The 19,247-nt window shown below is 39.7% G+C and overlaps 1 protein-coding gene across 3 annotated transcripts in view; it reads right to left on the bottom strand.

Moving 5' to 3' along the window:
• GRAMD4 (GRAM domain containing 4) overlaps positions 1-19,247 on the bottom strand; it is a 79,448-nt gene that overhangs the window by 7,124 nt on the left and 53,077 nt on the right. For all 3 annotated transcript variants that reach the window (XM_074584998.1, XM_074585078.1, XM_074585171.1), the window contains exons 5-14: positions 12,878-12,939; positions 10,641-10,773; positions 10,125-10,150; positions 8,326-8,417; positions 6,667-6,758; positions 5,616-5,664; positions 4,693-4,764; positions 3,286-3,329; positions 3,085-3,194; positions 1,643-1,797 (exon numbers count right to left, since the gene is read on the bottom strand). In XM_074584998.1, the coding sequence (XP_074441099.1) occupies positions 1,643-1,797; positions 3,085-3,194; positions 3,286-3,329; positions 4,693-4,764; positions 5,616-5,664; positions 6,667-6,758; positions 8,326-8,417; positions 10,125-10,150; positions 10,641-10,773; positions 12,878-12,939 (835 nt within the window). The remainder of the gene's footprint in view (positions 1-1,642; positions 1,798-3,084; positions 3,195-3,285; positions 3,330-4,692; positions 4,765-5,615; positions 5,665-6,666; positions 6,759-8,325; positions 8,418-10,124; positions 10,151-10,640; positions 10,774-12,877; positions 12,940-19,247) is intronic.

Below are 19,247 nucleotides of genomic sequence, written 5' to 3'. Positions count from 1 at the left end.
GAACTACATGTTTTTGAACTCCGCCTTTTCTATGAAAAAAATCTGAAACCTATTTGGTTTTTACATTTTTGTAGAAAAATCTACTTTTTATACTGTGAAGCTCCCAGAAATCTCTCAAGGGGTAAGAAAGTGTGTCTGAAATTATTGAGACCAAGTTAATGTTTTCAAAGACATTTGGAAGCAGATAATGCAGCTGCACATCCTTTCCAGGCAGACAAGCCAAGCCCGTCAAGTCAGACACAGTAGAACCAAAACCCTGGTCTACTTTGTCAAAACTTAAGCCATAAAGAAAAGCCAGAAGGCATAATTAGTCTTTAAGTTTATGGATTCAAGTTCAGCAATTCAGAGCCCTTCCACCTCTAAGGCAGATTAGTGAGACCCAGCAAGAAGCTGCCGCCACCGCCACAGCGTGAGAATGATAACCTGTAAGCTCAAGAGGCACAGAAACTTTTAAGCCCATCTTCTGCAAGCAAGAGAAATACAGGCTACGGATGGTTCTGTCCAAGCGCTCATTCACCTCTCTCGTCCCTTAGAAAACAGGAGCAAAAGACTCACATTCAGTAAGAGATTGTATTTGTCTTCTATTTCCTTCTGAAATACTCAAATTATGCTGCAGTTATCATTTTACCACCAACTGCATCATCTCCCCCAGAACTCTGTATTTCTTCTTTTTCTTCTTTTTGACAGGTTAACAACCGAGGGTTCAAGTGTTTAACCCTCCTGCTCTCCAGTTGTGCATCCAGGCCGAATTATCGCTGTCTTGCACATTTTAGTCACGGAGTTTATGACAGTGCTCAGATACCCCACGAATGCAACTAGATATTGTGATTGGAGGCATTAAGCAAATGCTAAAATGGGATTAGACTGAATTTTTATTACTGGCATTTTTTTAACTAATCAACATTGACAAATGCAGGGATATGGAAAAGTGTGACTTGCTTTTCAGCGATCATGTCAAGCCCCAAAATAATTTGCAAAGATGCACAAAACACAACACTTACAGATTTAACTATGAGATTTTAAGAACAGAAGAATTTACGGTTGGAATACCAGCATGGTGAAAAGTCATTTATGACAACCTGCTAAAAGGTCACCTAATACAAATAACCATAAGACATAATGCCTACAACTATAAACTTATTTATTACCTCTGTTAAGGCTTATCCCCTTAAGTAAGCTGCATATTATACTCACGCCTTTTTTATTTATTTTTTTTAACTAACTGTTCTTCAATCTTAACAAGCATCTGAATTTCTACTGAAAAAAAATGTCTGAGAATAGAGAAGGGGAATACAAAAAGAGTAAATTTTGACAATAAAATCACACAGAATGTATGCTACAGAAGTTGATATGAATATGGATGGTGTTATTTTTGTGTGTTTAGCTTAATATGATTTCCAGTATATGTATATATATTGATAGACACATTTTGATAATAGAGTCCTTTCATATAAGAAACAGAATCCATATAAAAATTCTGTGGATCTTGAAAATAATAAAAAAATAGAACTAACATTGACTGTTAGGATTTAATTAACCTTCCCTTTAATGTGCTCTAGTCACTGGGGAAAAGGGAAAGGGAGAAAGGGATCTGATTTTCAGATGTTGAGAACAGAGGGACAAAAAGATTTATTACCCTTACCCGTCTCGACACTGTAGCATTAGACCTTTCTTTGAGCTGAGGATCTGTTGGGAGACTTGTCCAGATGATATAAGGAGTATCATACTTAGCTCTTAGTCTGGGGCATCGTTTGAAGATAAAATCAATAAGGAAAAACTTGATTCCAGCATAGAGTCCTGAAAAAAAGGTCACTTTAGTAGGCATGTTGAAGGAGCATGAAGAACATCACTGTTTTGATCATGTTTTATCAAATTCACGAATGGAACCAAATTCTATATCTTCGGTCATAGTGCTAAACCATTCTCTTGGTTTTAATATTTTAATATTCTGATTCTTCTTCCAAAGACAGGAAATTATTTTTCTTTTCGCCTCCTGCCCAGATTCCTTCCCCCCCATCCCCAGTTCTTTTAAACCACTTAGGTAGCTTCTCATTATTCAGAAGAACATTAAAATAATTCAAACATACATTCCTTATTACCAGAAGCATTCTGAAAACATGATATACTTCCAAAACAGAAAACATGCCAGAGCACTCAACTCTGCAGCGCCTTGCAAGAATTTAAATGGCAACAGAGGGCTCTCATGTACTACATTAAACTCTATCTTCCAGTAGTACAGTATGTCTTCTTATCATATCCAAGATATTTCCTTGCATTCTGCCAGATTAAAAAGGGCTTGAAATACTCTCTCAAAACTTCACTGAATGCAATTCAGATCTCTTTCTAAGAGTCAGAGTAAAAAGATAATTCCTCACGTATCTAATTCAATTGCCACATCAAGCATACCTGCATCTATGTTCAAGCTAACACAAATTGAAGTTCAGTGCCAATAAAAGTAATATTCATTTGATTGTATCATTACTTTAATAAAAAAAAAAAAAAGAGAGAATTCTTGGTTCACAGGATGTGGCTTCACATCTTAGAGAAAAGATACTGTCATGCTGTAGTGAGAACCCTCTTTTCCCAATTCCTAGCTGAGACTTTAAGTACCTGCAGCTTCACTCACAGTAATCTGTTCATTTTGTCCAGTCTATCCTCCAAGTTTTACAAGTCGTCCCATTAACCCTTCCATTTTTTTCCAGCCCTGTCATCTTCATGCCTGTTATGTGATCCCACGTATTTAATTTGCAGGAACGGTTGAGCAAAAAAAACCCCAAAATATAGGATTTCCCAGAAGCCTTACAGCCGACAGTCTGAAGAGCTCTGCTAATAGCTCATCATAAACTTCCCCTCTTCAAGAAGTGAATGCATTATCCAGTCTTTTTCTATTATATTATGCATCCATTGATGTTTTTCCAAATGAACGTGACAAACGATACCAATCACAATGAAAATACTTTGAAATGCTGCATTATTTATTAATGCAGGCTTTTCTTAAACTCTAAAATTCTCCCTCTAAAGATCATGTTAAGTTTTAACACATTAAGTCTAGACTGTAACACGTCAATTATTTATTGTATTTACCCATTGCAAGCCCAATAATCCTGTAGGGCAAAAAGCAGGATGCGATAAAAGCTGCCCATAGAGTAATGTAGAGCTTCTGTGTTATTTCTGGCTGGACCCACATGAACAAGCTGAAAACAAAAAAAGAAACAAAATTTTATTACTAGACATTGGTCAAGTCTTGTTTTAAGAGGAAAAAAAGACTCACGTCAGATAACTTACTTTTTAATTTTTTCCAGTATGTCTGCCATCTTGCCAAAAAGGTTCTGCATAAGAAGCAAGAGAATTAAAACCAAGTCCTGCACTATTTTGAGGTTTTTTTCCACATAACAGAAACCAACAGAGTTATCTTACAGAATAAGCAATTCCCAGAAGTGATTTTTTAACTAATTTTTATCCATTTATGTACTTCACAATTGAGTAAATACAGAAAAGGATAGGAATACTCTACGACTTCCATCTAATTTAACATCTTGTTCTGTAACTCATGATTGATTGTTAGAAGTGAAGCAGCTATTTGACCCCACTGTCATGAGTGGAAAGTGTTTACATCACTGCAAAAATTTTAAATTAACCTGTCAATCTAAAGTTACGAGCTTCTGTCAGTAGGCAACAAAATGGGAAGTTTCTTCACACGTTTTGAGCACTGAAATTTCAGGAAATGGTTACTGAGTTCATCAAGTGTTGGACTGTTAGCTTCTTTGGAAACACACCACTATCAGGTTTTTGTAATACAACCGTGGAGTTGCTAGATTCCATGTCATTCCAACAACTGTTGATGCAAACCAACCCCTACTCAGGACTAAGAGGGTTATTCTAAGAGCCATCTTCTCTAACCCATTCTTGCTGTCACAGCACCTGTAAATTTCACCTTCCCCATAAATTTCCAAAAGTGTTCATACAAACACATGCACCACCACCACCAGCAGGAGGGAGATGAGCGTAGAGAAAGATTGGCAAGAGAAAGATAAGCTACTTCAGCAGCAGCACATCATTAGACATGGCACAAGCTGCAGTTCAACGGGATGGTGGAGTCCCTCAGCTGCTGGGATAGCTCATCAAACTGATGGAGGTGGGAGAAAACCTTCCTTCACCCTCTCCCAACAACCATTAGATTTCAGGGCTGGGGGTGGTGTTTAAAAGAGGCTATTTCAGAGATGCTGTACAAGCTGTTGAATTAACACACCTAAACAGACAGCAGCCTTCAGCTAAATCTTGAAGGAATAAGGTCTCCCACACCAGTTTTGTGACTAGCAGATTTGGTATATGGATCCACACTCCATTACATCGGAGTAAGATTCGCCACCTGATCTACATTACCAGAAGCTCATATGCATATATTAGGGGAAAAACTATCAGAAGCTGCTTCTGTTCCCCTCCAGGTCTCGCTCAGAGCCACGACCGGAGAACCTCAACCAGTTCTCTGAAGCATCGTGCCATTTCAGAAGCTCCAGGAATCTTACTGAGATCTCTACTGCTTGTAGGTATAAAGACCCCTATGCAAGAAAGGTATTGCTTGTTTGAGTGTTTGTTTTCACATGCTGCATAACAACGTTCTTTGACCACTTGGACTATGAACCTCCTTGTTTCTACGGAAGCAGACGGAGAGATCCGAGAGCAGCACAGTACCTGCGCCTTCTGAGCCACATCTAGAACAAGCTGAAACTTTTCAGACACGGTCAGGTCCTCTTTTGGGGGTTCCTTTGGCAAGAAAGAGACAACCCATTAATTTTCACCTCAGCTGAAACTGTTATTTTACAAAACTCCTCATGACAAGGCAACACCTCAAACTTCTTGGCAATAGACCTCTCACTTTAAACAGTCTCTAAATTTGCCAAGTTCCTCCCTTGTTTCAGATCTATTGTTCATGCTTTCATTGCTGGTTATCTTTAGTTCTCGAGGCTTTTGCCTCATGGTATATACAAACAGATTAATATGAGGCTGTGAAAGACACAGCAAGTCTTTGGAGCAGCACGGTTACAATGATTTTCGGTCTATGACCACATGCTTAAACTGACCTATTTCTGGTCTAGCACAGAAATGTCATTTTTGTTAGACGTTTTACATCTAGAACGTTTTAATTTATTTATTTAAATAGATTATTGACCTTTTAAGAGTAACAAAATTATCCTGGAAACAAGGCCTCAGTAAGTCTTAGTGAAAGGTCTGAAATTCAAAGAGCTCCATCTTACATTAACGTGTAAAATCCTTCCTGCTTAAAGCAGGGTATGCAAACATTAATTTCAAAATGTTACAAAGAAAACAGAATGCAAGGCTTCTTGAAGATCCCAGAAGATCTAACTTGTCCCAAGCTGGCATATTAACATTGATTCCAGAAATGGGATTCAAGTTTGGAACATTTTAGGGTGAAACACCCAAACCTAAGAGCGCTGTCAGTGAAGATTTCTAAATTGCAAGAGAAAGGAAAAAGTTGTAGTGTTTTTGCACCTCACTCTTCCTTCCTTTCACAAGTACCCACATGAACGCAGAGGAAGGTCTTAAAGGTGCAACTTTGAACGCAGGCATACAGGCCAGGCCGGTCAAACACCTACCACGGGTTCAGAAACTTCAGGCACAATGCTCCACTGTATTCTCCAACCCCTAGAAGTTATGGAAATAGTTAAAGAGAGCAAGTACTTCTTCTCCACCTGCCAACATGGATTATTTGTAAGAGGTTAAAGAGTAGGTTTCTGCAATAAGTACTTATGGCTTAAAAAATAATAAAATAATACCCAAATCAACGAAGGAGCCACAACATAACAAAAGCACAAGTGGACAACCACAGACAACTTTAAAGGTATATACATTTAAGAAAAAATAAAATATTAGCTAGGTAGACACTACACAATCACTGCTTGTGGGTTTTACAACATAAGTGAACTGTGTACACAGAGTAAATAATTAAGAAGATATTTTTTCCTATTTTTATTGCAAACAAAATTAGATCAACTTATTCAGGAGCCTATTTAATTCTAGCAACTTTCAGAGAATAGAGTGCCAGAGAGTAAGTACCAATGAAGAAGTCAGAAAATTATTTTAAAATATGCACATTAAGGTTCCCTCCACCATTTTAAGGGAAACCATCAGCCTAAAATAGCATTTTAAAAACATCCTCTCAGTACAGAAAACGTACATTTAAAAAAAAGTCTTAATTTTTAATAGAGACTGAAGTTACAAATGGAAGATATGTTGGGTAAAGTATGCCAAGAGCTACTGAAAAAGGCAAAACTGCAATTCTAGGCCTAGGTGAAAATTCTCCCCAGGGAAAAGCAGCAGGCTTCAACATTTAAGGTGACATCCTCCAACCACTCTGAATGATGCAGGATTTTATTTTAGAATTTTAACGTGCTGAGGGATTTGTATGAGGACATGCAGCATCATTTGTGATGATCCAAGTCACAGGATACAAAGATAATTTGTTAGACTACTCAAAAATTAGAGAAATTGAGTAATAAAATTAACGATATTAGAGTTTGAATTTCACTTTGTTAGACTTAACTCACAACATTAGAAAAGGCAACAGTTTACAACTCAATGCAAGAATAATAAAACATCTTTCAAGCAAAGCGTTACAAGAGAATAATCTAGTATTTAAGTAAATACCTGGCTATGAGGTAATTTAGGGACAACCTCAAAATTGCTAAAAATAAGAACATAGGAATGGCCCAGCCATGCCATACAGCATTCATGTAAATCTGCAGATTAAGAAGAAGAAAAAAAAAAAAGAAAAAAAAAAAGAGAGATGTGGATTACAAACTGGGGTACAGTGAGCTGCACGAAATACCATTGCCCACTGTACTGTTGGTTCGGAATCATGCAAATCAGATCACAAAACCTAATAAATTTTAGCCACCCTGTGACTGACAACAGCACTGCATTCATTAATGTAATATTGAAACTAAGATTTAACCAAATCTCTAGATGACACTTAACTAGTTCTCAGCTGCTTGAGAGAGATTATTGAGTATTTCCAACACTGCGATTACATGAAGGGGTGGGGGAAGTAAACCCTAAGGTCTGTGAATTTGCTTTGTGACCATGATATGGTCTAACCTCACCTAAGGCAGTTGAAGCAATGGTACAGTAGAAGAGTTATAACAACTAGCCCCATACAGGGCAACAGGATAAACTCTCGCTCTATTATTTCAGGTCAATTAAACCACAAAATTTTAACCAACCTTAAAAAGATTGCAGAAAAACAGATTTTATTTTACCTAACAAGTACAAACACAAAGTGCTTCAAAAGGTATTCTGTCCCTACCCCAGCTTCGGAAAATACAGAGACTACAGCCTCCCTGCCAAGGCTTTTTACTGATAACCCCAGAATGAAGCACTGCTCTGTCTCCGATGTCCCAGAGCGTTCTGAGCAACAGCTGAAATTCCTTCGTTCAGCTTTTATCTGAAGAATGGGTTTGTCAGGAGAGGCGAGAGAAAAATCAGTAGATTAGGAGAAGGGACAGACACAGGGCACAGGGAGGGGGAAGTCTCGCCCTCAATATTCCTTCAGCTGTGTCATGCAAAGTAGCATTAAATAAGGCTCTATAACTTACAGGGAGGGATCGTTTAACGAAAAGGTCTGTGATATTTCTACCAAACAGGTTCATTCAGCTACAACTACTGGTAATAATTTCCTTCAATATCAAAGTGTTTCACATACACTGTGACCAAAAGAATTTAGATCATTTAATTAACAATTAGAAGGAAAAAAAACAAATCAAAACTCCACTAAATAGTTATGTGGCATGCAAACCTCCTTACATAGCTTGAATGCTTGAATTTAGCTCACAGAGCCAGTGTTTGCACATGAAATGACACCCAAGTCAAGGCATTTTGTCTCTCATCAGTAAGTATGATCCTAACGAATGGCACGGAGCACGGATGGTGAATGATAGCTTGTCAAACATAGCCGCTATCATCACTTCAGCCCTAGACAACACGAGATTTTGCAGAGGCTGAAGTAACCACGAAATTACAGGACTGGAAGGCAGGAAACAAGAACCCAAATAACAATGCCCAGATCATTCTAAATTATTTTAACAGTTACAAAACTATGCTACAATAAACCCAGAATACACAATTTAAGTAGCTTTGAAATATAACTGAAGTGACAGCTACTGGTATTTTGCGTTAAATGAAATTACAGTATTTGGTTTGACTTAAACTGCAGCATAACCCCTGCTCAGTTATGGCAGTTTCAATGAATTTCAGTTAATAGTACATTTTAAAAGTCCTTACTACTCCTGGAGGAATAGGATAACTTACAATAAAGGCAATAGCAGAAGTGTAGATAGAATACCAGTCTGATAAGGCAGAAAGATTCTTCACAAAATTAGTAACAGGTTTGGCACCTCTCTCTAAACAGAAGCAGAGAAAAACACAACCGTTAGAAATAGCTGGCAGTGGTTAAATCTCTCGTAAATGACAAACGACCAAATTAGAAAATTAATAGGAATATTCAAGACATGTAAAGATAAAAAGGCTTATCCAAATTAAGAAAAATGAAACCCATCGATGAAACTGAACAACTTGGCCTCGGCCCATTGATCCAGCCTGTCCAGGTCCCTGTGTAGAGCCTTCCAACCTTCAAGCAGACCAACACTTCCACCCAATTTGGCACTGTCTGCAAACTGACTGAGGGTGCACTCAATCCCCTCATCCAGATCATTGATGAAGATATTAAAGAGAACCAGCCCCAGTACTGAGCCCTGGAGAACACCACTTGTGACCGGCCGCCAACTGGATTGAACTCCATTCACCACCGCCTCAAAGCTTTTTTACCACTTGGGCAAACTAACAAGGGGACACAGGAAAACAGGAGAGGGGCTGCTGCAAGACCTTTGCTTTCTCTGTTGGAACACGTGGGTTTTGCCTTCCCTGCCAAGAAGCGACACAGCTTCGGTTGTGCAGGGGGCCCCAGGAGTACCCACCCTCATTTGCAGTACAGCTCACAACGCTCAAAGGCTTTCCCCTCAAGAGAGCCTGCGACTTGCTGTCCTACTTTGTTTGGCTTGAAATTCAGCTATCCTTGATATAATCCCTGTGGCAAGTGATTAAACAACTAGGACTAGATTTCCTTGAGTATCAGCAGCACAACCAAAGCAGCGGATGAAGTAAGTGGAAGGGCATGTTCGAGGCACTGGAGGAGGTCACGGACTCGAGCACTGCTCCACCATCCTAGACCCAACCTGCAGGGAAGGTCAACACCTGGAAACCGCTGGTGACAACAGGGGTCTTAAGAGCAACCAAGGGTCTTGAGAGCTCTGGGTGGTTGTCAGGCACAGCTGGACAACAGGGATGTAGATTTTGTGGCTCACCGAGTGGAAGTTAAGAACCACCCAAAGCCTAAGCTTGATAGTGCTTTTTTTTTTAAAAGCTATTCTGAAGGCAATGCACATCCACCACGGAGAACAGGTCACAAGTATTCTCCCAAATGAAACTAGAATGAATAGCAATATTAGAATAAGGAGAACAAAACTGACCTTACATGGAAATTACAGACCCTTATTTCAACTTTACCTTCCCCCCCTACAATAACTTAACAATTTGGAGCATCAGCCATTTTTTTTTTCTGGCTGCGCAGAACTTTTCGAGGGCTTAACTACTTTGTTTAATCCACCATCTTCCATCCTCCACCTTCCAAAATAATTTACCAGCTTTCCAAGAGAAAGAAACGTGAGACATACTCGGGGCACACATCATCCAACCCCTCCTTCTTAGAAAGCATAAGCTAATAGACTAGCAAACAAACTACAAGCAGCTCAGGCACCGGTGTATGAACACTCTTACTTTTGCCATTGGAAAAATACCCTGTTCTCATTCGTTACATGCTTACACATTTTAATTAACATTACATTTTTAGTTCAGAGATACCCTATGTAATTCAAGATTAAAGGCAAGCTTCTACCACTGTTCCTCTACGTTCCTTTGCACTCCAAACACTAATTCAGGATTTAAGGATCATTTCCTCTTGTGAACTGGCAGAAGTATTTCAAAACACTGCAGCAATCCTCCCAATAGGGTTACTAAGAACTATTTTTACTTCCTCAAAATAAAACACTTACTTAATCTTCTCATATTTTCAGTCAACCTGAAAAATAATGGATAAAAACAACCTGTTAAATAGGCAAGTAGTGCACAGTTGTGTACATTTGGTCCCTGAAATACTGTTCAAAGTTACAAATTAGATGTTTGTGCTTAAAGCTTCATTCTTGGCTGTTATGAACAGTTGCTAGTAACTAATACAGCCTACTTTGCATCAGACCAAAAATTGAAATGTAAAAGCTCTCCAGCCTAACTAAGACTATGGCCACAGTTTTCAAGAGGCATATGATGGAACGTGGTAAATAATATAACTCTTATTCTAGCTTAGACAGCAGATAAACTTCAGATTTCATGTTTTGGCCAAAGCATTCACAAACCTTTTGAGATGGTTTTGTACTTTCCGTTTTATTACTTCTAATGCAAACACTTGCTCAAACCATGTAAAAGGTTGCTAAAAAAAAAATAGAAAAGAGGGGAAAAAAAAAAGCAACTTGTAAATAAGCCAACAATTTCTCGTAGTCACGTTACATGTTTACCTTCTAGCACTAAGTGGCTCTTCTGTTTCCACTGTATTCTCTTCTGGCTGAAATCTGAAGTCCTCAACATACTCCCCAAATTTGTCACAAAACCACTTCTGGAGTCTCGAACAGACTGTGTGACTACGCTTATCTATAAAAAAGAAGCACTGAGTATCAGGGTAATACTAGAAGACAACTTCATACAACTTCATACAAAGCCTGCCCCTGTTCCCGCACGCTTCATTGGGAAGCAGATTTGTACAGCTTTCCTGTCCTTCACCAACAGTCTTCACGGTAAAACTCACTATGCAGTTTCCTTCTGCCACTGCACTAAGTCTGGTAAAATAAAAAGGTGACTCCTGCTTCGCTGTAAGTACAGCACATGGAAGTATCTTATTACCAGAAGTACAGAGATTACTTAAACATCCTAACAAACGAGAATTTTTAGCAAACACTGTAAAAACATTTTCTGGTCAAGAAGTTCCTGTACACAAGAGTGATGTAAATCTCTGCGCTCCTATTGTGCTGAAGGGTCACTTTGAGAAAAGCAAGTGGAAAGCAAAACACTCCTGAGCAGAGAGCAGGACAATCAACTTGCAGCCATGCGAATTTGACAGGAAAGGGAGGGGGAAACTTAAGCAAGATTCTGCAGGAGGTATTTTTATTACCACTTTCCATCCATTTACCCACTGTAAAGACTGTGTGTGTGTATATACATAAAAACCACACACGTTCTTTTTTCTAAAGTCAGGCTACAGAAGTTATGCTGTATGTGCCACTTTATATATACGGAATATATAGTCGTAGCAGTGTCTGGAAAGTCTTATATGGCAAAGTGACAGAGCACTGGAACAGGCTGCCCAGGGAGGCTGTGGAGTCCCCTTCTCTGGAGACTTTCAAGACTCGCCTGGATGCAGCCCTGAGAAATGTGCTCTAGGCAATCCTGCTCTAGCAGGGGAGTTGGACTAGATGATCTCTAGAGGTCCCTTCCAACTCTGATGATTCTGTGATTCTGTGAAAGTAATGGCACACTTTCCTTCAGTTTCAATGGAAAAACATAACATAAATATATGGCTATGTGGAAATAATATGAGGATAAAAGCCTTAAGGTAGCACAAGTGAGAACAAAACAATCCCCTTTTGCTCTACCTGTAACTCAGAAAATAGACAGATGGTTCTTTGGAAAAGGAGGCCAACACAGCAAGGTCACAAAGAGGACGCTGGTCACAACTATTCCAGGACCAAACTTAGTACAGAACTCCATAAAATTAAGATATGATTAAAAAGAGGCATGAAAGATTTATCAGCCAACTACAACAGCTGAAATGATACTTTTAAGCATGTGTGAAAAAGCAACCAGTGCACAGAAAATAAAATCAAACTATTTATTAATGAATGAGTGATACCTAGAAAAAACAAGGAATTTAGTGGCAGTTCACAGCTGAGAGAACACTTCCACTTGAAAATAAAAAAAATACGAAGTAGCTTCACACATGCTAATACTTCAGATAACACTGAGAAAGAAATTTTGAGTGTACAAGACAGAAAAAAATGGCAGGTTGTAGTTCACATAACAGAAAGTATTGATATGGAGTACAGGAGGAGCAACTTCAAACTTTATCTGCAGATTTAAAAGCCTAAGTCTCAATCAAGAGGTGTGGTGAGGAAAACTTGAGTGTACTGAAAGATTGAGAATCTGCCTGTTGCCTTAATTCTTTCAGAAATCACCATATTATTGAATTCATAACAAGCAGCAGCTTGAGCAATGTAGACGCACATGTAAGAGTCCAAAAAATGAGTAACTCTTAAGCTTATTCCTTCTCCAGAATGTCTTTTCTTTTAGAAAACAGAAGCAGTAATATGGTTAATCGCATAAAAGAGCTTTTGCAGTTGAGAACAAGATAGAACAGCTTTTCTTTGTAATACACCTGTTTTCTGCTAAGTCAAGGATCAGCAAGGCATGCAAGAACGATGAAGTCAGGGAACAGCTTTCATTACATTCCTAAAAGCTTTAAAACACACAATCAATTCCTTGCTGAGGTGTGCAAATTCAGCTACAAAAAGTAAATGCAAAATCACGTATAGAGAGAGAAGCAGCAGCTGCTCAAATGGTCTTTCAGATTCGGCTTCTTCAGAAGCCTGCTTAAGGGATCCAGCGAGTTCTTCAGCAAGGTTTGATCTTCTAAGAATCAGAAGAAAGGGGTGAAAAAAATCCGACTGAATCAAACTGCTAGTAGACATCTGACCAAGATTACCTGTTCCGTTGGCTTGCGTCTGTGGCTTTGCAGGTTGCTGAGCTGCAGGCACCTCTTCCGTCCTACAAAGAAAATGGAAACAATGGGAAATGCTACAGATGAAGAATTTTTTCCCTTTTAGGTAAAAGAAGCACTGGAACCTCCAGGGTTTCCATAGCTGAGATAATACAAGAAAACAAGGAAAAAACCCAAACTTATGCTCTTTTGCAAGATTCAGAATATTCATTGCACTTAGGATCCAGGGAAACACCATCCGCTGGAAGGAGAGGTGTGGTTTAGTCATTTCCTGTCACCAGCAGCTCAATTTCGTCTTACAACTACTAAATAATTTAGTATCAAATCTGTTGCATCACTTATGCCTTTTTGTTGTATATTCATTGCAATGCCTGCCAGGAGAACTCTTCAGAGCCCCGACTCTTCCCATAGTAATAAATGAAAAGGGATTCCACATCGCGAGTTGATAACCACGGTACTAAAACAAAACCACAGTTTAACACGTGAACCTTGAATTCTGCCATCGCTACCGGAGCCAAACACCACTCATCTTCACAGTGAGAGGAACAGGTGTCAAGAATTACTTAAAATGTTATGTTGTGAGCTCTTGAAATGCACAGATACCAACCGATTTCAAAAGTATCTTTTTAAAAACTTGCAAAATTGAAATAACTGTCTGAAAAACTGGGACAAAAACGTTCTGAAAATACATGGCAAGTAGCAGGCATCACTGGTCTCATCTTTCAAAATGAGTCAAGAATAACATTCTCGTCCATTAAAAGCGAACAGATTTTGGAAAACACAAATGCCTTTGCCATTCTGCACATGTGCACGCTTCCAAATTACATTTGCGTTATCCACAGCCTCCAACTGCCAACCTGTCTTGAGAATGCTTCAGGCTTCAGTCCAAAAGTCTTCAGCCATCCATGTAGATATCCTACAGAAAGATTTTTTCTAATGAAGCAGCAGCTTTGACAACAGAACACCAGACACAGCAAGCTTTGCTTGACAGGGAGTTGTACGATTGAAAAGATTACCGCTTGAAACAAAAACATGCCAGGGGTGCAATTTCATTATCACTCATTTATCAGACAATATAGGTGCTTTCAAATGTTCCCTTCATCTTTTGCTCCTCGGGAAGGGATCCAAGCGAGACGCCGATCAGCAAATGCACAGCAAGAAGAGGGATCCCATTGTACCGGGCAGATTGCAGCAATATAGATGGATATAGAGTTCTCTCTCCTGCTGTTCCTCTAAGAAGTACATTAGGGAAAGATCTCAATGCACTGTCCGCGCATGGAAAAGGTCATTACTAATGTGTGCTGTCTCAACATCAGCATACATCAACGACTAGCATGGAGAAATTACAGAATTAATTACCTCCCTTCGTTCCTAAGCACTCCCCATATTTAATGAGCTTTCCACATCCTTGTTCTTTTCTAAAAGGACATTTAGAACTAATTTAATGATTTCTAAATTATAACTGGACATCTGTGTGGGAAAGCTGAATTCAATGGTTTCTGCTTTCAAAGCCATTTGTTCTCACACCTCCTCACCTCAGGACTTTTCCACACGACCTCTGCATTTGAAGCAACTCTTCTTTTCAAAAGCCACCTGAAATTACACCAGTTTATTTTTTCTAGCTAAACTTTAACTGTGGTTTCTGTGCCATCCTTCCAAAGTTTCTACACAAACCATGGGTTCCCCACCTAAATCCTCGTCTCCTTGCTCTCTCCCCTACGTCCTTTCATTTCCTCCATTTCCAGCTCCATCTCTCTAAAGACAGAGCCATTAATGTAATTAAATTTGCACAAACTATTATTCAGCAGTGTCTTGTTTTCCTCTATTGGCTCATCAGATGGTTACACCATATAGGTGGGCATTTTCATCTGCAATCTGTCACTGTTTCATTGAAGCTGAAGACACATTTAAGTAGAAAGGAGATAGTAACTCACAAGCAGGTTCACACAGGCAGGAGCCAGTTACTCAACCCGCTCCAGTTGTGCAAAGGCACTGGGGGGGTGTCACACCTGAATGGCTTCAGTGACAGAGCCAAGATGGGATCCCACCACCACCGGCACCCTTCAGGCTGGGTCTTCCTTTGACATGCTGGGATATATTTTCAGAAGCAGCACAGCGTCATTACTCCCCATGTTTCTTGGGAAAATAATCAAAAAAAATCTCATCAAGAAGCAGTTCTCGATAGCAGCCTCACGGGGCTCCATAAGGAGCACATGATGGTTTGGCTTTGGCCCTTCTTGGTGCTTTTTTATTTCCTTTTTTTTGGCAATGTCTCACTTGCCATCTGCCTGTTACTCCTTCCCTGTGAAGGGCCTGACCTTTACGAATCACCAGGTTAATGACAGCTCATTACTGCACCTGTGAATCAGGTTATAATTAGCCACTTTAGACAGATTTGGGCCAGGAAGCTCAGAATTCATTGTTTAGGCTTGCACACCCACTGGGAAGCTCAATCCCAAAACCAGGTCATGTTGAACCAGACAGCACATGGAGACCACTGACAGAGGGGAGGAATTATTTTTCCTACAGTTTGTGAACCTCTCTTCATGCCAGAGATCAGCTAAAAGGCTGGAAAACATAAATGGTCCCTGGAACAATGCAAAAGGCTCTGTTTCTGTGTTGGCTTCCTAACTGCAGCCTGTACCAAAGAAAACAAGCTGCGTGAACTCCTCTGGGACCACGCTTTCCACCGAGAAAAAAGGGTGTGATTGGTAACACCAGCAGATCCCCATCCTGCGCCTAGGTTGTGTTTGTGCAACTAGAGATTGCACCCATTTGAAAGCACAGGCTGATTAAAACAGAAAATAAGCAACTGCAGCCAGTGGAGAAGACAAACACAAATGTGCCAAATTTAATTTTTTATTTTTTTAATATATACTGAAGTCAGGGAAGCACGACTGTTAGAGCCGTTCATGACTAGCAGACGGGCAGCATTCAAAAATGACCAGCACACACTGATGCGGCGTCCACTCGATGCTGCCCCACAGAATGGCGCCAAGGGATTATTTCTGTAGCTGCAAGTGTGACACAAAAGTTAAGGCAGCCTTGACACCAAAGGCCATTTACCTTAACTAAACATTTTGGTTTTGTGCACCTTTGGCCTTGAACATGGTTGCAAGTTGAGGCGTATGTGAATCAACAGACTCTCCCCAACAACTCTGTGAAGTCCAGATCCGCAGCACACAAATGGGTCCAGTCACTGCTGGGATGTTCTCCGACATACTGAAAGCAGTTTTCCTGCAGGCTGGCTTGAGTACTGAGTTCACAAGCAACCCATCACTCTCTTGACAGCTGAGCTGGAAGCCAGTCAAGGCTGTTATATCTTTCTTACTGCTCAAAGCAACATAAATGCGTACGCACTTCTATCACAAGCACTTTACAACCTCAGAAATACAAAAATAAGCATAAAGGAGATATTTTCACAGCCCAGTTTAAAGACTAATCATTCAATTATACATGTTTTCTTAGCCTGAGGAGCTGTGACAAAACTGAGTTAAAACACTTTCATAGGTTTTGCATCTTCTTCCCATTAAAACACACCAAACATTTCAGAAGCCTTTGTCCTCCCCACCAGATACTCCCACATTTTACCTGGCTAGTGTCCTAAACTGGTAGTTTCAGAAACAACAGAAAAGGTTTCAGAAGAAATATCATCAACCTAAAGTTGTACAAGGTCCAAATGTTCATAGGCAGGAAAAAAAAAAAAGTTTAAACTCTTGACAGGAGCTACTTTACAAAAGCAGCAGCCTGTCACCAAATCTACTAATTTAAAAATAAAGGCAGGCACCAACTTCAGCCCACAGGGTATGTCAGCAATCCCGTATGGATGTCAGCAATCGCAGCACGGCACAGCAGCCAGGTGAGAAACTTTTGACCCAGGTTCTTGCTACCTGCATGGAGTCCCAGCCTGACGGGGATCCTTCCAGGTGGGAACGCTTCCTGCGCCCAGAGCAACCTCAAGCTGAGGCACCTTCTCAATGGACAAAGTCAGCCATAGCCAAAACATCGCTTGTCTAGAAGATGACACCATTTAACAAGAGGCCAGGAAGAGTTAACCAAGGTAAGTAGTACAGAAGGAATACTGGCTTATGCAGAAGCATCGTCTATTTTCTCCTCTTAAAAATAGCTCGCAATGATACTAATAAAAAGGTTTGCATAAGCCACAGCTTGTTGGTAGGTGTTGTTGCAAAGCTTCTTTTTTTGTTTTGGGTTAGGTTTTTTTCCCTGTGTGATGGATGTGATGGAGATAGCTCACAATTTGTAAAATAAGGCAGCAACAAGCCCACAAGTTACACCAAACAAGCATTGCTCACACAGACTATTCCGAATTATTTATGCATTGTTCCATTAGCAAAATGTCATAAGCTTCAGCTGTTGTACCAAATGCTGAGCCGTCCCAAAGTGTGTCTGTGGAAAACTTCAACTGAGGCCACTGTATTTCTGAATACTCAGATATACAGAAAATGAACGCCATGACAAATCAAACCACTAAACACCCTCTTCTTCCACTCCTCCCTCCAAACAATTCAATGAAAGAAGCCCATGGTCTTCACTGAAAAAAAAATTAAAAAAAATTAAAAATCTACATTGTTAGCTCATTGTTTTCTCCTTGTTGAACACTTTGCAGCATGTATTTCTATAGCTACATGTATTGATCTATTGCACAAATACTTTTGAATACTGCAACTATTAAAATAATTTCTTCCCTCTTACACCACAGCATGGTTTGGTTTTCATTAGTAGTTCACTTCTGTAAACAAAAAGAAGACTACATGCACACGTGTTTATATGCATATCTATTTAAAGACTATATGAAAAACTACCTAACTGAAAAGCCAGGCAAATTTGGTTTTGTTGACATAAGCAGAGATGACTTCCTGCAGTTACTTCGCTTAATAAAATTGAGTTTCTATGAGGCGTAAATTTGACCTATTACATATTTGATTGTGCCAGCCAACACTTTGCCTGTCGTCTTAACAAAAGTATTTTAAAATGCATACAGTGAAGTGCAAGAAGATAAAAAGCAGTGTAGAAGAATTTCACACAACGGAGCACAGGTTAAGGAAAAAACATGGGCAACCTGATTTTTCTCGTTCAGGGTAGAAACTGAAAATTTTTCATAGTCTTATTTTGTTGTCATCTTACATATACCTGCCTGTCGCAAAAAGGTTGGAATATTAGCAAGACTAGTTAGAAAAAGATTTGGATAAAGGGGATAATTGGCTGAATGTAATCCCCAAGTGCAATACCCAAGCTAAAAGGGCTACCGTAATCCTTAGGATATCTAAATGGGAATACAGTGTTGAAGCAGACAGGTCATGCTACCTTAATTTAGCAACGGCACGCCTGCTAGAGATTTGCTGTTGTCCACAAACCAACAAGACACAGATGTTGACACTAATATTGATAAAGACAGACCTTCAAACTCTTTTTTTCTGTAAAACACATGTACCTCTTAAGTCACAGTGAAAACCAAGCATGAAATTTGACAGCCCAGGTCAAGACTGCACGTGAACCAACCTTGCACGGAACCAGTGATTTTGGAAAAGCATCGGTGTGAAACATCAGCCAAAAATACCCCATGGTACTGGGTACTGAGGATAAGAGGGAAGGCCTAATTTATCATCTATATAATGCCTTGGCAAACCCACATTTTGAATACTGCACGAATTCAGCCTCTTCACCTTAAGACACAAGAGTTAAAGAACGGCAACTGAAGTGATGAAAGGAGTACTCTTAAGGAGACACTGGAAAAGCTGGAACTCTTCACTGGAAAGGGGAAGAGTAAGAGAGGAAAGGACTGACCAAGGGTGGTAAATAAGTTGAATGCTGAATAGTTATTCACCAAATCTCACAATTCTGTAACTACGGGGCACTTCTTGAAACCACTAAGAAATCTGTTAAAAAGGAAAGAAAATAAATTGCTATTTTAGAGTCAAGAGTGGACTTCTGTAATGTATTGCCTCCATAGCTCCCAGTGGCAGATAGCATCGGCACTTTCAAGACGGGGTTAAACAAATTCACGGATAACATGTCTGCAAACAGATACCGAAGTGAGAAGGCAGCAATGTGCCTTCTGATACCCCTAATACAGCATTTTTGGATGCTATAGGCGTAGGAAGTAAACAGACCACATAAAGCAACCAGGCTCACACGTTTCCTATAAATAGCTCCTATTCCCATTGCTACAGAACAGCAGGAGACATGGACCGCTGGTCTGACCAGAAAGGCATTTTTATGCTCAGGATGAGTACACAAGGAAACGGCAGGCTGGGTAGAGTTTGTATGGCATTGGGAAACCTCATATCCAAGCAAAAAACTTTCCTTGTTTGTTCCTGCTTGTCAACTCTAAGTA

This window comes from Larus michahellis, chromosome 1, assembly GCF_964199755.1.
Source record: "Larus michahellis chromosome 1, bLarMic1.1, whole genome shotgun sequence".
Classification (NCBI taxonomy): domain Eukaryota; kingdom Metazoa; phylum Chordata; class Aves; order Charadriiformes; family Laridae; genus Larus; species Larus michahellis.
This window is presented reverse-complemented; position numbering and strand designations above follow the sequence as displayed.